Source organism: Sebastes umbrosus, chromosome 12 (assembly GCF_015220745.1).
Source record: "Sebastes umbrosus isolate fSebUmb1 chromosome 12, fSebUmb1.pri, whole genome shotgun sequence".
Taxonomy (NCBI): Eukaryota; Metazoa; Chordata; class Actinopteri; order Perciformes; family Sebastidae; genus Sebastes; species Sebastes umbrosus.
Genome location: NC_051280.1, coordinates 28,994,544 through 29,009,495, shown reverse-complemented (window position 1 = coordinate 29,009,495; position 14,952 = coordinate 28,994,544). Strand labels below are relative to the sequence as shown.

The window sequence follows — 14,952 nt, the reverse complement described above, 5'->3', positions numbered from 1 at the left end:
AGAGTATTCGATTTAAGACGACCCTTCCCCGTTGAAATTCACGCACTACTCAAGTTAAGTACAGAGTGCACTACATTGAAGTCTACTTCCGGAAGTACGTGGATTGGAAAACACTGTATGACTTTTTTTCGACATACTATACTCTGACTTTTTTTTCGTACAATTTTTCGACATACTATACGTCAGTTTTTCATTTTTGGACATACTGTACAATGATTTTTCTTTCATAACATTTTTTGACATACTATGAAATTTTCATTAAATTTTTCGACATAGTATACTGTGACTTTTTTTGGTGAAAATTCTCGTCATACTATACTATGACATTTTTCGTGAACTTTTCATGACATACTTTACTATGGCTTTTTTTTATTACTTTTTTATTTTTTACATACTATTCTAAAACTTTGTTTTATAACATACTATGACTTTTTATATTTTTTTATGACATACTATACTATGACATTTATTATGACATGTTATGCTATGACTTTATTATTAAATTTTATATGGCATACTATACTATGACTTTTTTGACATTTTAAATGGCTTACTATTTTATGACATACTATACTATAACATTTTATGACATACTATACTATGATGAAGGACACTAAGAGACACCACATTTAAAAAAAACACAAAATAAGACATTTATTCAGTGAGCACCAGTCAGTCAGTACAAACTTTCTCTTTCCTCAGAAGCTCAAGTTTTGTTCAAACAGTAATCATAATCAGGAAAAAAAACTACCACTTCTTTGAAAGTCAAAACATTTCAAAGACTTTGCGCCTTTCAGCCAGGCCTATATATTATCTTTACAGGCAGAACACTGGAACTACATCTCAATCAAAGCTTAGTGAGAGAAAAATCTTCAGTCATTTAGTGTGCGTCATACAAAACCTACCTCTACGGAGTAAAAAACAAAAACATTTGGACAATAACAACACATACACATATATATACACATGTTCCAAATTCATTACAATCTGAACTCGCTAGATTTTCACACTATGTCCTGCTACTGTATAAATTAATGAAAGTCACACATTGATTTCAACTCTAATACTAACGCTAAAGCACTGATGTTAATGTTGATACTAGTTCAAATCATTTATTGCAAGCAGCAGGACGACAGTTCAGCAGAAATCAGGAAAAACAAAACATCGTCCTGATTTGGATTTGAATTTGTGAAGACGATCAATCTTTAATATTGGATTATGAGATGGCAATTAGTGATGCATTAATCTGATAAATAAATGCAACACAATGTAAACTAAGCTTGTGAGTCAACACGTTTTCAGCAGGGGCGCCATACATATTTCAATATTATCCGTGTACTCTCTCCTACGTTTATAGCCTAAGCAAGCTAAGCTTGCTGAGCTATGCCTTGCCTTGATTCATTTTCTTATTTTTTTTTATCTTGCGTGACTAATTATTTCTTTAATATTTGTTTAATATCTGTGGCTTCAACAATTAGAGATAAGATCTTAGTGGTAAAATGTTTTTGGTAAAATCCATTCAGTTCTTTTTTTGGCTTTTCAGTGGCCTGAAATGAGTGATGTTGTGACTGGTTGACTTTGCTAGGGAGGAAGTCATTTACATAGAGTGTATTTACATCTAAAATATGACAGGAAGACGTGGACACTGATGTCTGACATTAGAGAGTCACTCAAATAAAACATCTGACAAAAGAAATATCTCATCACGTGTGTACAGTATGTTTCCAAATGCTTCACATTGTGCTCGTACTTAAAAAAAGGTAAGTCAGGTGAGTAAAGTCTATTTTTTCATTGTTAACAAACACATTTAAAGACTAAAACCAACAATGAACTGAACCAACCCTGTAAGTTTTCTCTGTGTGTATCCAACGCCTGATATTCCTTTGTGCCATAAAGCTCCATTGTTGTCCAAAAACTATTAAAACACATCAATGAGCTTCACTGTTGCACTGGGTGACATGTTCCTTCATGAACACATAAACTGTAGTTTATTTTGATTCAATGCCACATGCACCGTCCTGCTGCTGTAAATACTCAGTAGAGCACCAAATGTGTATTAATCCACCACTGAAAATAGTCCCCAAACAGATACCCTATTTCGTCCTGTTTGAGTAACGTTTGCCAAGAACTACAGTGACCTGCTGTTTTATGAAATTACTGAAAAGATATGTGACAATTTTTTAAGAGTTATGTCTTCATTAGCAACCAATGGCCTTACTGTAGGGCTGGGAGCCACAGACAGGGTTAAGACAGTTGTAAAGTATTAAGAGATGGACTAACACAGCGTTGGGTTCGATGGGGTTTGTTGACAATATCAGAAATATAGAACGTCTTATCCTTTAACTAGAAATCATCATCATCCTAAATGACTCACACCTGATTATTTTATTTCTTGCATAGCCTGAAAACTGTTAAGTCTATCCTGCAGTGTAAATATAGCCTGTTTCTTCACAACAGCATGCTTTGATACACAACTAAACTTCTAAAAGGGTCTAAACTACAACACTGTTATGTTCTGAAATGAGGTTGAAATTTGTAAATGGGCCATGTTTACCCAGCATGATTTGCATGTTTACAGCACATCATAAATCATCCAGTCTATTTTACATCACAGCTAACCACTTTGTCGTTGTATTTAAGACATTTTAATTAGGGCTGTCAATCGACAATCAGTCAATTGCATGATTGTCCATAGACTTGACTGTGACTTGAGGTCAGAGGTCAAGGGGCTTTAAAATTTTACCCGCTACAACCAACACAACCAAGTTGCATTAATGCATTCAAGAAATTAGTGGCGTTAAAACAAATTTGCATTAACGCATTATCGCGTTTACTTTGACAGCCTTAATTTTAATGTATGTTTTACTGGCTGCAGGGAACTGTAGAAAAATACTTCAACGAAAATGATCAGCTAAAAATGTAAAGTCTCAGGGCTTTCGTATATAACAGATTTGTAGTTAAGGAGATTAAACTTGCACTGGAGTGGTCTGTTAAGTTATTCAGTTCTACTCAGATCAGCTTGTGTCAGTACCTGATATCCTGAGTCATCTTTCACTTCAACAACACCTTCTGTAAATCCTGATGATTTGCTGTGATGATATACAGTGCTGTTATATGCTCATCGTGAATATAAATAATTAAAATCTAGACTGGGACGGATGCGTGGCAACATTACGAAGTGTTGGATTACACATTGGCACTAATCATGAAACTAAATAAAGTGAAAGGAACTCAAATGTGTGTGCACGTGTTCATTTTTCTGTGCTCGAGTGTAGGCGCCCGCTTCTGCATGTTAACGTGTGTGTGTATGAACAAAAGTGCCTTTTGTCTGTGTACTTAAATGTCATTTATATGCATTGTGACGTGTGTACGTACTGTATGTGCCTGCATGTGTTTCCCATTCAAATTAAAATGTATGTGTCACATTTTCTACTCTACACTTTTCAGCACGCCTGCATGTGTGTTTATGTGAGAGTGTGCGTGTTGCCTCCGTCTCCTCAGGTCCTCCTTTGATGCTTGGTCCCCACGTATGTGTTCTCTATGCACAGCACTATGTAGTGGTTAGAGCAGGAGCGGGTGTGCTGTCCCAGCAGTCGTCCTGTCTGCAGCAGCGCAGCCTGGCCCGTCACCGCCACATCGGCCGTCCTCCACGCCTCGCAGTAGTTCATGGTCAGACGGATGCCCACTGCATTGGAGCCGTGCCATACCAGCTTCTCTGGCCTGGGGGAAGAGGGAGAGAGATAGAGATATAGATAGATAGATATAGAGAGTTTGCTCTGGCTGGTGGGCGGTGCTTAGTATTTCCTCAACTGATCTATGTATGTATATATTCATTATTGGAAATCAATTAACAACACAAAACAATGACAAATATTGCCCCAAACTGCATGTGATTATCATAAAGTGGGCATGTCTGTAAAGGGGAGACTCGTGGGTACCCATAGAACCCATTTACATTCACATATCTTGAGGTCAGAGGTCAAGGGATCCCTTTGAAAATTGGCATGCCAGTTTTTCCTCGACAAAATTTAGCACAAGTTTGGAGCGTTATAAAGCGTTCTTCACAACGAGCTAGTATAACATGGTTTTGGATGATTGGCTTTAAATTCCCTCTCCACAAATACTTTCCTTTACTTACTTGCTCACAGAGTGTACACACACACTCTCACTCACCATGCTGAGTCAGTCATCACGTTGCGTCCGTCAAAGGAGTAGATGGGTGTGGACGGGTTAAATGTGCCTCCATTCCCAGAGAAGATGGACATCCAACTTTTGAACAACACTTCACCCTGAGAGGAGAGAACAGCAGGCATGGATACAACTCAAAAGAAGATGTCAACATCTTAATCAGTTAATATCATGTATTATGATTGCTGAGTGTAACTTTAAACCTGTAAGAACTCAGTGGATGCAATGCCTTAAAGGGATAGCTCAGATTTTTTTGATAGTCAGCGCATTACCTATAGTAGATGACGGTTGTTAATCTCGCAGTTTGCCTTTTTAAGGTGTCTAAAATACATTGCTGTCCCGTCCACAGCAGTACATACTGTAGCTTTGCTATGACTTTTTTTATGTCATACTACACTTTGATTTGTTATATCATACAATAATGTAACATTTTATATATTTTTTATGACATACTTTACGTTTAAATCTGTGTGAAGGGCCTAATATTGTATATTTTTGACATCACAAATGGACAGAAATCCTGACAGCTTGTTTCAAATGCAGAGTTTCTGAATACGGGCTGTGTGTATTTCCCTGTGGATTGAGCATTTCGATACTTTCACAGTATTTCTATAGGACTTAGGCCTGCTTTATAATAAAAAAACATGAAAATCTCACTTTTTTATAATATGGGACCTTTAAGTTCTTTTCCCACGCCAGGCCTGCACTGTACATATTTCTGCACTGATTTGTCGGTTTCCATTTTGTAAATAAATACACCTGAACTGCTTAACTTTTTAATGTCATACAACCCCACTTTAAAAAAAAAAATCCAAACTATTCCTTTAACCCCAAGTCATGAGAACCTTATTAAAGGTCAGAAATATTGCGTAATCGTGACAGCAAAACACATCATCAACCTGCTTTCATTTTTCATTAAGATGAATCTGTATTATCTTTAAATAAAATTGGAAATCGAAAACGTGAATTTCTCCTCTCACCCTGAGGTTAACCACGGGCATGTCGGTGCGGTCCGCCTTCCTCACGATGGTTGACAGGTCCTGGAGATGTGAGGACAGGAAGGCCCTGTAGGTGGCTGTTAGCCCCATGGCGCGTGCCTGCTGGTAGCACTGGAAGTCGGCCCCCCGGATGCCACGCATGTCCCCTTTCAGCGGGGCGTTCAGCGCTACCAGGTGGAGCTGGGAAAAGAGGAAAAAACACAGAGATGAGGAGAAAATATACTTAGTCCAGATCTGATTCATTATTTATCACAGATATCGCATTAGTCAGGCGTGCCAGAGTTAAGTCCAACGCACATCGGCGCCACAGCACGTCATATGATGCGTCAAGTGTTGTGTCAAGTGTTGTGTCAAGTGTTGTGTCAAGTGTTGCCCCTTGCACCAGTAGGAAGCGTCGCACTGCAGTTTTACTTAAACTAGATTTCTCACCTGAAAGGGCACACCTCCAAGGGGACTGCCCATCGTTCTGACGGCCCATCCATTCCCCAAATACACACTCTTCGTGCAACAAACAGAAGCACATGGCCAATTATTATGCAGAAAGACATAATCGGACCTTCCCCTCTTGTTGCCTTGAATGCCTTCCTTGGTTGGAATGGTTGGTTAGGTTGGAGATTACTTAGGTTTAGGGTAAGATGCGATGACGTATTTTTGCAAAATTAGCCATGTGCTTCTGTTCGGATAGCGGGCTGTCTGGACATTTTTCGGACTATAGCTCGGGATATTTCTTGAAATCAACAACTAGTCTCTCCTCATCCGTTCACCCACTCACACTAGATACAGTGACAGCAAGAGGTGAGCGAGGAGATCGGAAATGGAGCTGCCACGGGAGCAGAGAAGAGGAGCTGCTACCGGAGCTGGGATGTAGCAAGCAGGAAAGCGAGTGGGTTAAAAAAAAAGTGCATTTTCGGGGGCAAAAAGGATAGTGGTGTTAAGTGTTGCGGGGCGGCTGTTCTGATGTTGGGCCAAGAGATTTTAGCTTACATGTATGTATGTATTTGCATGTATTTTGTATGCGTCAGTAGGTGTGTGTAAAGGCGTACATGTGTTTGTTACACTCACCCCAGGCACAGCGTTGAAGGTCTGTGGTAGAACATTATAGCTGGGCTCATATCCTCTACTGCCTTCTTGAAGCTCCTATTCAACAAACACAGGAATTAGTCTGTATGTAGTGTGTGAACTAGTGTGAAGTTCTAAATGTAAAGATATCTTTTAAAGCTTCAGTCGGCATCATTGGGCAAAAAGTCCATAATAACTTTTCAGCATATTGTAATTCAAGTGTTCTGAGAGAAAACTTGAATTATTATTTTTTTTTATAATATTTGCTCCATTTCTACCCACTGCTGCTTTAAAGGTGTTTCAAAATATGTGTGTGTGTGAACCTGGCTGTGGATCCTGTGTGGTCTGCTCGCCTCTCCACCTCCTCTGAGGGCCTGAGACGCCGCTGAGGACGAAGGTCCAGACTGGATCAACTCTCCGAGCTAAAACAGGGACACACACAGAATCTGGTTAAGAGCTATGATCCCACGTTGGTTTCCCAGAGTCAAGTCCACTTTTATTAGGTTAAATGGCCACACGTTGAACCAAACATACACAATACATACCTGGATCTTGCGCCAGCCGTTGCGTGCCCTGATGTACAGCTCTCCTCCCTTCTCAGACACGTAGGCCATGGTTCCCTCTGCAGCCCGGTGAGTCTCTCTGCTCAGAGCGTGGCTCGTCTTGTAGGTAGTCACCTGAATATACACAGCATCATACTGGCATTAATTACTAGTCATAGTCATTTTATCAATTTCATTCCCCTCCAGGTACATTTTGCCCTGGACATTTTTCACAACAAGTGTCCAATATTAAGGGAAATCAGGATGAGAGCTTCAGAATATAATTAAATGATAGTATATACTGCACATTTCTTGTAGTGTACAGTCCTAGACAAGTGAAAATACAGCAGATTGGGTGTAAAGTGCCCTGCTCAGTGGCAGGTGTCTTACCAGGTTGTCATATCCTGGAGTTCCTGGTGGGCCGGGAGGACCAGGAGGGCCGGGGATACTGACACCTGATGACGACACATCGGAAATACATTTAACAGATACAATACATGAGGTCTGTAACTTTCATGGATATAAGCTCCACCTCTCTATCTCGCATACATACACATACCTGATCCATATGCAGGTGTAAGTCCTGGGGGTCCAGCAGGGCCAGGGGGCCCTCGGGAACCAGCTCGTCCAAACCCAGGGGATCCAGGCTGACCCGGAGATCCAACAGGTCCCTGAGGACCCACGATGGACTCACCTTTAGGACCCTACAGGAACATACAAACAGAATACATTTCATTCAGCTGAACATTTTCACTATGTGCTACACGCAACCTCAAATATACTAATTGGAATAGTATTTTCAGGATGTAGCTTATTATTATTATTAACTTACCACAAGTCCTGACCTCCCAGGCATTCCTGGAGGACCAGGCAGACCTCCGTCACCCTTGTCTCCCTTCTGACCTTGGTATCCCTGATCACCTCTAGTACCCTGAGAGATTCACACAAAAAGAGACAAACCAACTGAAGACCGACCACACACCATTTAAAGATAAGTTCAGGAGTATCCTGAAGATGACTTCATTATCAATATTGACTCCTTCCTTTGATTTTTTCAAATAAATTCATACAGTACAGATGCAGCCGCCTAGAATGTACCCTCCCAGCCGGCTGCCAACCAGTTCCCAGCCAACTTCCAGCTGCTGGGAGTGAATTAAGTCCAATATTAACTCTTGTTTAGCTCTGTTGTGCATGGTCTATATATCAACTCCTGAGGGAAATATCTGACTCCGTATATCCTCCACTATGTTCACCAGCTAGTCTCTTAACTGTGTCTGTCTGCTGTTTGCTGCTGGGCAGGTAGTGTGCAGTGGTTTATAGCTGAAAGGAGCTGTGAATCAAAACAGTAAAGATGAGGGCCATAAAACCAAAACGATGAGCTGAGTACCAAGGCTGACTCCTTACCGCAGTGGCCTGGGTTTGAATGTGACCCAAGGCTCTTTGCTGCATGATAAAAAAAACATGACATGATGAATCCTAACTTGTGGACTGGCCTTTAATCAGGGACTGGACTGATGCTGTGTCTTTTACCATTTTTTTCTGACCCAGTTTGCATTAGCTCTATAGAGTATGATGAATCAGTACTCACCACAACTCCATCGGGAAACCCGGGTGCTGAGGAGAAAAATGATGAGATTTTATTATTATTATTGTATATTATCAATTTTTAAGCAAATCCATCTAAACCTACAGAGCCCCCAAGGGGACATGGAGGAGAAATAAATATAGATGGATGAAAGAAAGATAAATACTTCTGCGTTCCTCTGAGAAACTTTTGTGTTCTCTCGCAAAACTTTTTGCTTTCCCCTGAGAAACATTTTGAGGAGTACTTCCGGTCAAAACCCAAGGGAGAAGAAGAAGAGAGCGAACCGGTGTTCACGCCAGCAAAGATGCTGATCCCGGACCACCTCGACTCCCAGAAGGATCAGCAAAGTTTCTGTTGCTGCTGTTACACAGGTTAGAGCCAAAGCTGCCGCTGGCCACCAGCCCACTGCGACCCCCGGTGGTGGGGTTTGCGCTTGCTGAATTTGAGTTGCTACAGCCGCTAACTGAATGGTTGTCTCCGGAGCTGCTGTTCTCTCTTCCTGGTGAAGTACTCTCTTAGTGCCGAGGAGTGAGTCGCAGGGTGCGGTCGATTGTTGTGGTTGTTTCCATGATGCCGAACTGACTCGGAAGTACACTGACAAAAGTACATCTATTTTTTCCCTTCCATGTCTCCATATTAACCAAATGGGGACCCAGGAGTTCGGTAAGAGAGCAAGTCAATGACATGTCTGTTGTAAAGGTCTTACCAGCTGTGCCTGGCTCTCCAGGTATTCCCTCAGCTCCTTTGTCTCCTTTAGATCCGACTGATTCTCCCCATGTCCCTGCCTCCTACACACACACACACATTAACATTATATGGATACCAGCACATTTGCGACAGCAGGCATGCGCACATGTACACAATGTACAGACTGCTGAAAACAGAGACTGAATTCATTTTTTAACATCTGTAAAGAATGTTAACAACTGTAAAACATGGGTTATAATAAAAAAGACACAGATGTTAATAGTTAAAACATCGATGTCAGCAAGTTACTGTCAATGACTTCCTGGAGACACCTGCCACACCACGCCACACCTCGACCACCGCTGCTTTGAATGACACTTTGCGCCCTTACATCACATTGATACCTATCTATGGCATCTTGCAAATATCTCAAAAGGAAAATGACATTTAGAAGGTGTTAAAGCAACGTTATCCAATGGATGCAATTTGCTGCATACAATCATAAGAAAAAGACCAAAGCTAGCCCTCCATTCCCTTGTCACAACGGCGATGGTCGGCTGCCAATTTCAGGCCGTCGTTGAGTTTTTGCGGCGTGTCCCGCGACACTAGTCTGCTCGTGTCGGTGAGTTTTTGGCCGATTCAGCATGTTGAATCGGCCACGTAAATCATAGAGATATAATGAGATTTAAAAGCTACTACGAGGAACTTTAATTTTGTGTTGATTTTGGCGGTCCCTGTGGACAAAAGCGGTAGTGTTTCCGAGCACCAGATTCCCTTTAGAAAACCTTTCATTTTACTGCAACAGGGTCCGACATTCTGGCACCGACCACAAGCATAAATAAATAATAACTATATAGAAATAGCCAATCTTCTCGCTGATGGTCGCGTTTACCTATGTAGGTCATATAGAAGGTAGGGTCCATCAAACCTTCGTAGGTAGATTTTAATGAAATGTATATATTTCCGTCAACTTCCACATCAACTCTTGGCACAAATTGACAATTATATTGAACTTTGCACAGCTACTGGTATTCTGATAACAATGTGTGTAAAACCCCTGCATACAGCCTTTCACCAGTTTCCTTGATTGGAATTCAGCCTTCAGCCAAGCAGAAACTGCAGCATCACCAGAGGCCAGAGAAGACGCTACAAACTGAATGTTTTAAAGCAGATCCCACAAACCCAGCACCACGTACATTTCTGAAAACATTTCTATCTACCTGATGAAAGGCAGGCCAGAGTTTGATATATGTCACTTTAAATACAATCAATTGAGTAAAAGGATTGATACTTTTCTTTGGAATAAATAAAAATGGAAAAGCCTGTCATAGGCAATATTTGTAGGAATATGTTCTCTTTAGATTCCTTTTTTTGAATTGATTGAACTGAAAAGTGATTTGTCACCAACTCTGTACATATAGAGTAAAAGGATGAGTATCAATAACGTCAATATGTTTTTCTCCTCCTTGTCAGAGGTTCATCCAGCTTCTCTCCTCTTCCCTGAGATAACGAGGATGGTAAGGACAGACGAGGCAAGCAGGATTCAGTCTCAGACCCCCTTTAACACCCGGCATTAACATTTGTCATATCAGAACATCTGGGTGTGAATGAACCCGAGGTGCACCGAATTTACAGGTGGCTAATGCATCTTTAATCTATATCTGGCAACTACTTAAAACACAAATATGTGTGAGGTTGGTAAGATAATGATGTCTGGATACAACCTGCATACAAGAGGAATGTTAACGCCTGATGAAATAGGGCCAGACCCGCAGACATGTAGCCTTTTTTAAGGATCATTAGGACAGTAGGAGAGCCAAGACAGAGGAGAGGAGAACATGAAGGGAGGTAAAAAGAGCCGTTTTTAGCCCAGACCAGAAAGCTGCCATGCTGCTATACACCCACACACCAACAGAACCACCGGATGGTCCGATTTCGAAGTGAAACAGACCAATCAGATGGTCCGACTCAAGACTTACTGGTCCCTTTTTGCAGTGCGGTCTGGGGCGCACCGGAAACACTGTCTTTAAAATTCAAAGAAGAGCAGCAGTAATCAGACTAAATGAGTCAGGTCAAACACTGTACTGTAGATGAGCTTTACAGGCATGGATTAAGACAAAAATCAAAAAGGACACACAAACAAACCAATGATAGTGGAGCTCCACAGACTACCTTTTTTGTCAAAGCCAATATGTGTTGTATTTTTATGTGATTTATGAGATTACAGCATCTTTCTACTTGTCTCAATGGCTTGTAGAATAATTAGACAATCTCTGTGAAAACTGGAGCCTGGTTGAATAAAGGTTAAATAAAATAAATCAAAATAAAATAATGATCATCATCATCCCAGTCCACAAACTGAAAATGGCAAATTAGAGAAATAAAAAGCCACAGGCAGACACTTACTCCTTTCAGCCCAATAATTCTTCCTGGAAGTCCAGGTGGGCCCGGAGGACCTGGAGTTCCTGGAGTTCCCTGAGAGAGAGAATATTATCACATTAGTGTCAATGCCCATCTCATTTATGAGACAGTCAGACAACATACAGCTTCAGAGTGAAGTGAAAATTGACTTAAGGGACAATCCGTAATCCTAAAGACCCTGACACACCAAGCTGACAGTCGGCCGACAGTGAGCGTCCATCGGCCTAGTTTTTGCGGTGTGTCCCGCACCGTCGGCTCTAGTCTGCCCGTGTCAGAGTTTTTTTTTCCGGTCAATTCAGCATGATGAATTGGCAGCTGAGCTCATTGGTGGAAGAAATCCCTTTGATTGGCTGTTCAGCTTAAACGAATCAGTGCACGAGAAGAGAAACGGAAGGGAGGAAAGCAAACCAACGAGTAAAGTCAAGAGAGCACACACAGAAGGCTCTTCTCATTTTTCATCTTTATCTCATCTGATCACTCAAATACACGGGTATTTTCAGTTACATGGCCATCTGGAATGAATGAGTGGTGAGTGAGAGTGGTGTGAAAATGGTCGGCAAACGCCGTTTTGTTTCATGTGTGTATCATAACAGCGGCTTGTATATCCGCTATCCTCGGTCTTCCGGTTTCCCTTTTTGAATGACATGACTGAAATACAGACTACCGCCATCTGCTGGTATGGAGAGTTTTTTTCCTTTCAAGCAGGCACAGAATGTACATGGTAGACGGCCGTTGGCTGTAGTATCTGCTGTGTGTTTAAAATGCAACGTTTTGGCCAAGACAAAGGCGACGTGAGGTGACAGTTGGCCTTCATCGCCGCTTTTTCTATGATGTCAGGTTGGTGTGTCTGGGCCAAAATGCGAGATCGAAAAACATGCTATGAATATATCTCTCTTAAAGGGTCAAATTATTGATCAGGGTCACACAGATATTTTCCTTCCTTTCCTTTTCCTCTTACCGGTAGGCCGACAGCATCTCCTTTGTCTCCTTTCCTCCCAGGCATACCAGATCGTCCCTACAGGAAGAGAGAGAATGAAACACATCAGTATTTTTTGAACAGTTCCTGGATGCTTTGTATAATGTTTCCTGTAGAGATGGATCGATCATGTTTATATTAATTACTGTTCTGATTTTCTGAATTGTCATTAGTGTGCTCTCTTATTTCGGCCCTTTGGCCTAACGTACCTTCTCAAGAGCCTGACGAAGCATTGAATGACATGTCATACTCTTTCCAGTGATAATAAAAGATCCTTGATCATACATTTCTAACGGGCTGAGTGTGCGACAACTATCATAAATACTTGTGAGTTATTATTTCTATATATTTACTATATTGTACTGTATTTACTGTGACATATTATATATAATATACATCAAATACAAGGCACTCACTGGGCGACCGGGGAAGCCATATTCTCCTTTTTGTCCAGTTGGTCCTATTGGGCCCTGAAATAAACGGAAACACAGTGATGGATGTACACATCAAATATAGGTCCTCATTAGTAAGCAGTTTTCCCCCAGAACAACAAGAATACATAGATTTGTGTAGAGCTTGTCCTAATTAACAAATGTGTGTTTGTAGATATTAATGTTCTGTTTGATATGAACTCACCATGAGTCCAGCAGGTCCGGAGTACCCACGGTCACCCTGTGAATTACAAAGCAGTACAACAAAATGTGAGATGTGAATAAACAAGGGGGGCCTTGAATACAAATGACTGTTAACGTTTCAGGGGTCAGATGCATCATCTCACTGTCATTGACCACTGTAAGTTACTGGGTAAGGTAAGGTTGATACAGATAGGGGGTAAGGGGTCACTTGTCTGGTACCTTGGTGCCTTTGGGTCCCTGGGGGCCTTTTGGCGCTGATAAGAGGGATCCGTCAGCAGCAATTGTCACCCCCGGCTCTCCCTTCGCTCCCTGTTAGTGGAAAGAAATAAGACATTTTTAAAAAAAAATATTTTTCTGCATATACAGTAGGGGATCCTTGTCTCAACCAGGGCCGTACACAGACGTATTTGGGGGCAGGTGCTCAACCGACAAAAGAAAGGGCACCCCTCTCATAATTATTCATAAAAAATAAAGTAACATACAGTACCACATATTTGACTTACTTACATATTTATTTATTTCAATACCCAATGATACATTTTCTATGGGCGACGCCGATGCCCGTAACTCACTCCTGACTACATGCACACTTTTGAAAGGCTAAACGCCAACAAATATGGATTGAAGCAGAATATTTTGTTAGATATCTCAACTGTTACACGTCTGAACAGTTTCAATATTTATTTGTGACATGATATGTTTTATAATCCATATTCTAGTCTAGTTCTCACCTTGAACCCTGACGGCCCCTGGACACCTGTAGGGCCTACGTCTCCCTTCGGTCCCCTGGGGCCCTGTGGTCAGATGAAAGGGTAGTGAGTGAGTTGGGAGGTTTAGTGAGGATAATAGCATTTTAAAAGGGAGGCTGTGTAAATTCTACAGTTGATATAAAAAAATGTCATCGGTCCTGGATTTATGAAGGGCTAAGTAACCTAAAAAAATAAAATAAATAGCATGCGAGGCAATAACATACCTACCCTGTTTAGCCCAAAGACAGCAAAAACAAAATTGGAAAAAAAATGTTACATTGCTTTCATATAATTGTTGCATCTTTGTTCATAAACTGCAAAAACTCATTTTCAGAACTCAGTCAACAGGTGATAACAAATGCTCAGCATAAGTAGTGTTACAAAATGCTCTTACAGGAAATCCAGCTCTGCCAGGCAAGCCTTCAGGGCCCTGCAACACGCACACAAAACACACACACCACACATAAGCATGCATGCATGTGCAGACAGAGAACACAGATGCAAGCAAAAGCAGTAGTGCGGAGTTAATAATATTTTTCTGACAAAGCCAGAAATGACATGCTCATACACAGCATCATCAAACAACTGCAGCCAAAGCACTTCCAAAATGCATTGATGATGCTACAGTAAAGTATTGGCTCCTTAATGCAAATCTATGTTTATGTAACTTATCAGCTATTGTTTGTTTGCATTCCAACATTTGCAGAATGAGACAGGTCACATCTTAAAGACTTTGTGCTTAATAGCTTAGTGTAACGCACCGTTGGGCCCGATGGTCCTCTGATCTCTGTGAAGTTGAAGATCCCATCTGTAACATTGTGCAGCAGCTGTAGAATATAATTCGCAATGAGTAAATGTGGGCACATTTAGCAGTACATATTTAGAGATTTGTAAAATTCACTAAATAAGGTGTGTGCACGTACATCCGACAGATTAATGATAGGTCCAGGAGGTCCAGGAAGCCCAGGTTGTCCTGGGACACTGAGTCCATCAACGCCACGATCACCCTTCATGACATGAAACAGAAAATGATTAGTCCTTTATTAAAATAAAGGGTAGACCATCTGACTTGGAAGGCAGAGGAGGCAGCAACGAGGACCGGACAGATAAAC

The 14,952-nt window shown here is 41.2% G+C and overlaps 1 protein-coding gene across 7 annotated transcripts in view; it reads right to left on the bottom strand.

Annotated features, from left to right (window-relative positions):
* Positions 1-628: 628 nt before the first annotated feature.
* Positions 629-14,952, bottom strand: part of col15a1b (collagen, type XV, alpha 1b) — a 52,521-nt gene continuing 38,197 nt past the window's right edge. For 5 of the 7 annotated variants that reach the window (XM_037787949.1, XM_037787947.1, XM_037787944.1 and 2 more), the window contains 21 exons: positions 14,764-14,847; positions 14,602-14,667; positions 14,235-14,270; positions 13,823-13,885; positions 13,311-13,400; positions 13,093-13,128; positions 12,873-12,926; positions 12,439-12,495; positions 11,466-11,534; positions 11,039-11,083; positions 9,079-9,160; positions 8,376-8,401; positions 7,620-7,718; positions 7,347-7,491; positions 7,178-7,242; positions 6,791-6,922; positions 6,569-6,667; positions 6,249-6,323; positions 5,169-5,366; positions 4,174-4,289; positions 629-3,720 (listed from right to left, as the gene is read on the bottom strand). In XM_037787949.1, the coding sequence (XP_037643877.1) occupies positions 3,498-3,720; positions 4,174-4,289; positions 5,169-5,366; positions 6,249-6,323; positions 6,569-6,667; positions 6,791-6,922; positions 7,178-7,242; positions 7,347-7,491; positions 7,620-7,718; positions 8,376-8,401; positions 9,079-9,160; positions 11,039-11,083; positions 11,466-11,534; positions 12,439-12,495; positions 12,873-12,926; positions 13,093-13,128; positions 13,311-13,400; positions 13,823-13,885; positions 14,235-14,270; positions 14,602-14,667; positions 14,764-14,847 (1,860 nt within the window). In that variant the 3' untranslated portion in view covers positions 629-3,497. The remainder of the gene's footprint in view (positions 3,721-4,173; positions 4,290-5,168; positions 5,367-6,248; positions 6,324-6,568; positions 6,668-6,790; positions 6,923-7,177; positions 7,243-7,346; positions 7,492-7,619; positions 7,719-8,375; positions 8,402-9,078; positions 9,161-11,038; positions 11,084-11,465; positions 11,535-12,438; positions 12,496-12,872; positions 12,927-13,092; positions 13,129-13,310; positions 13,401-13,822; positions 13,886-14,234; positions 14,271-14,601; positions 14,668-14,763; positions 14,848-14,952) is intronic. The other 2 variants (XM_037787946.1, XM_037787945.1) reach the window with 2 other exon arrangements.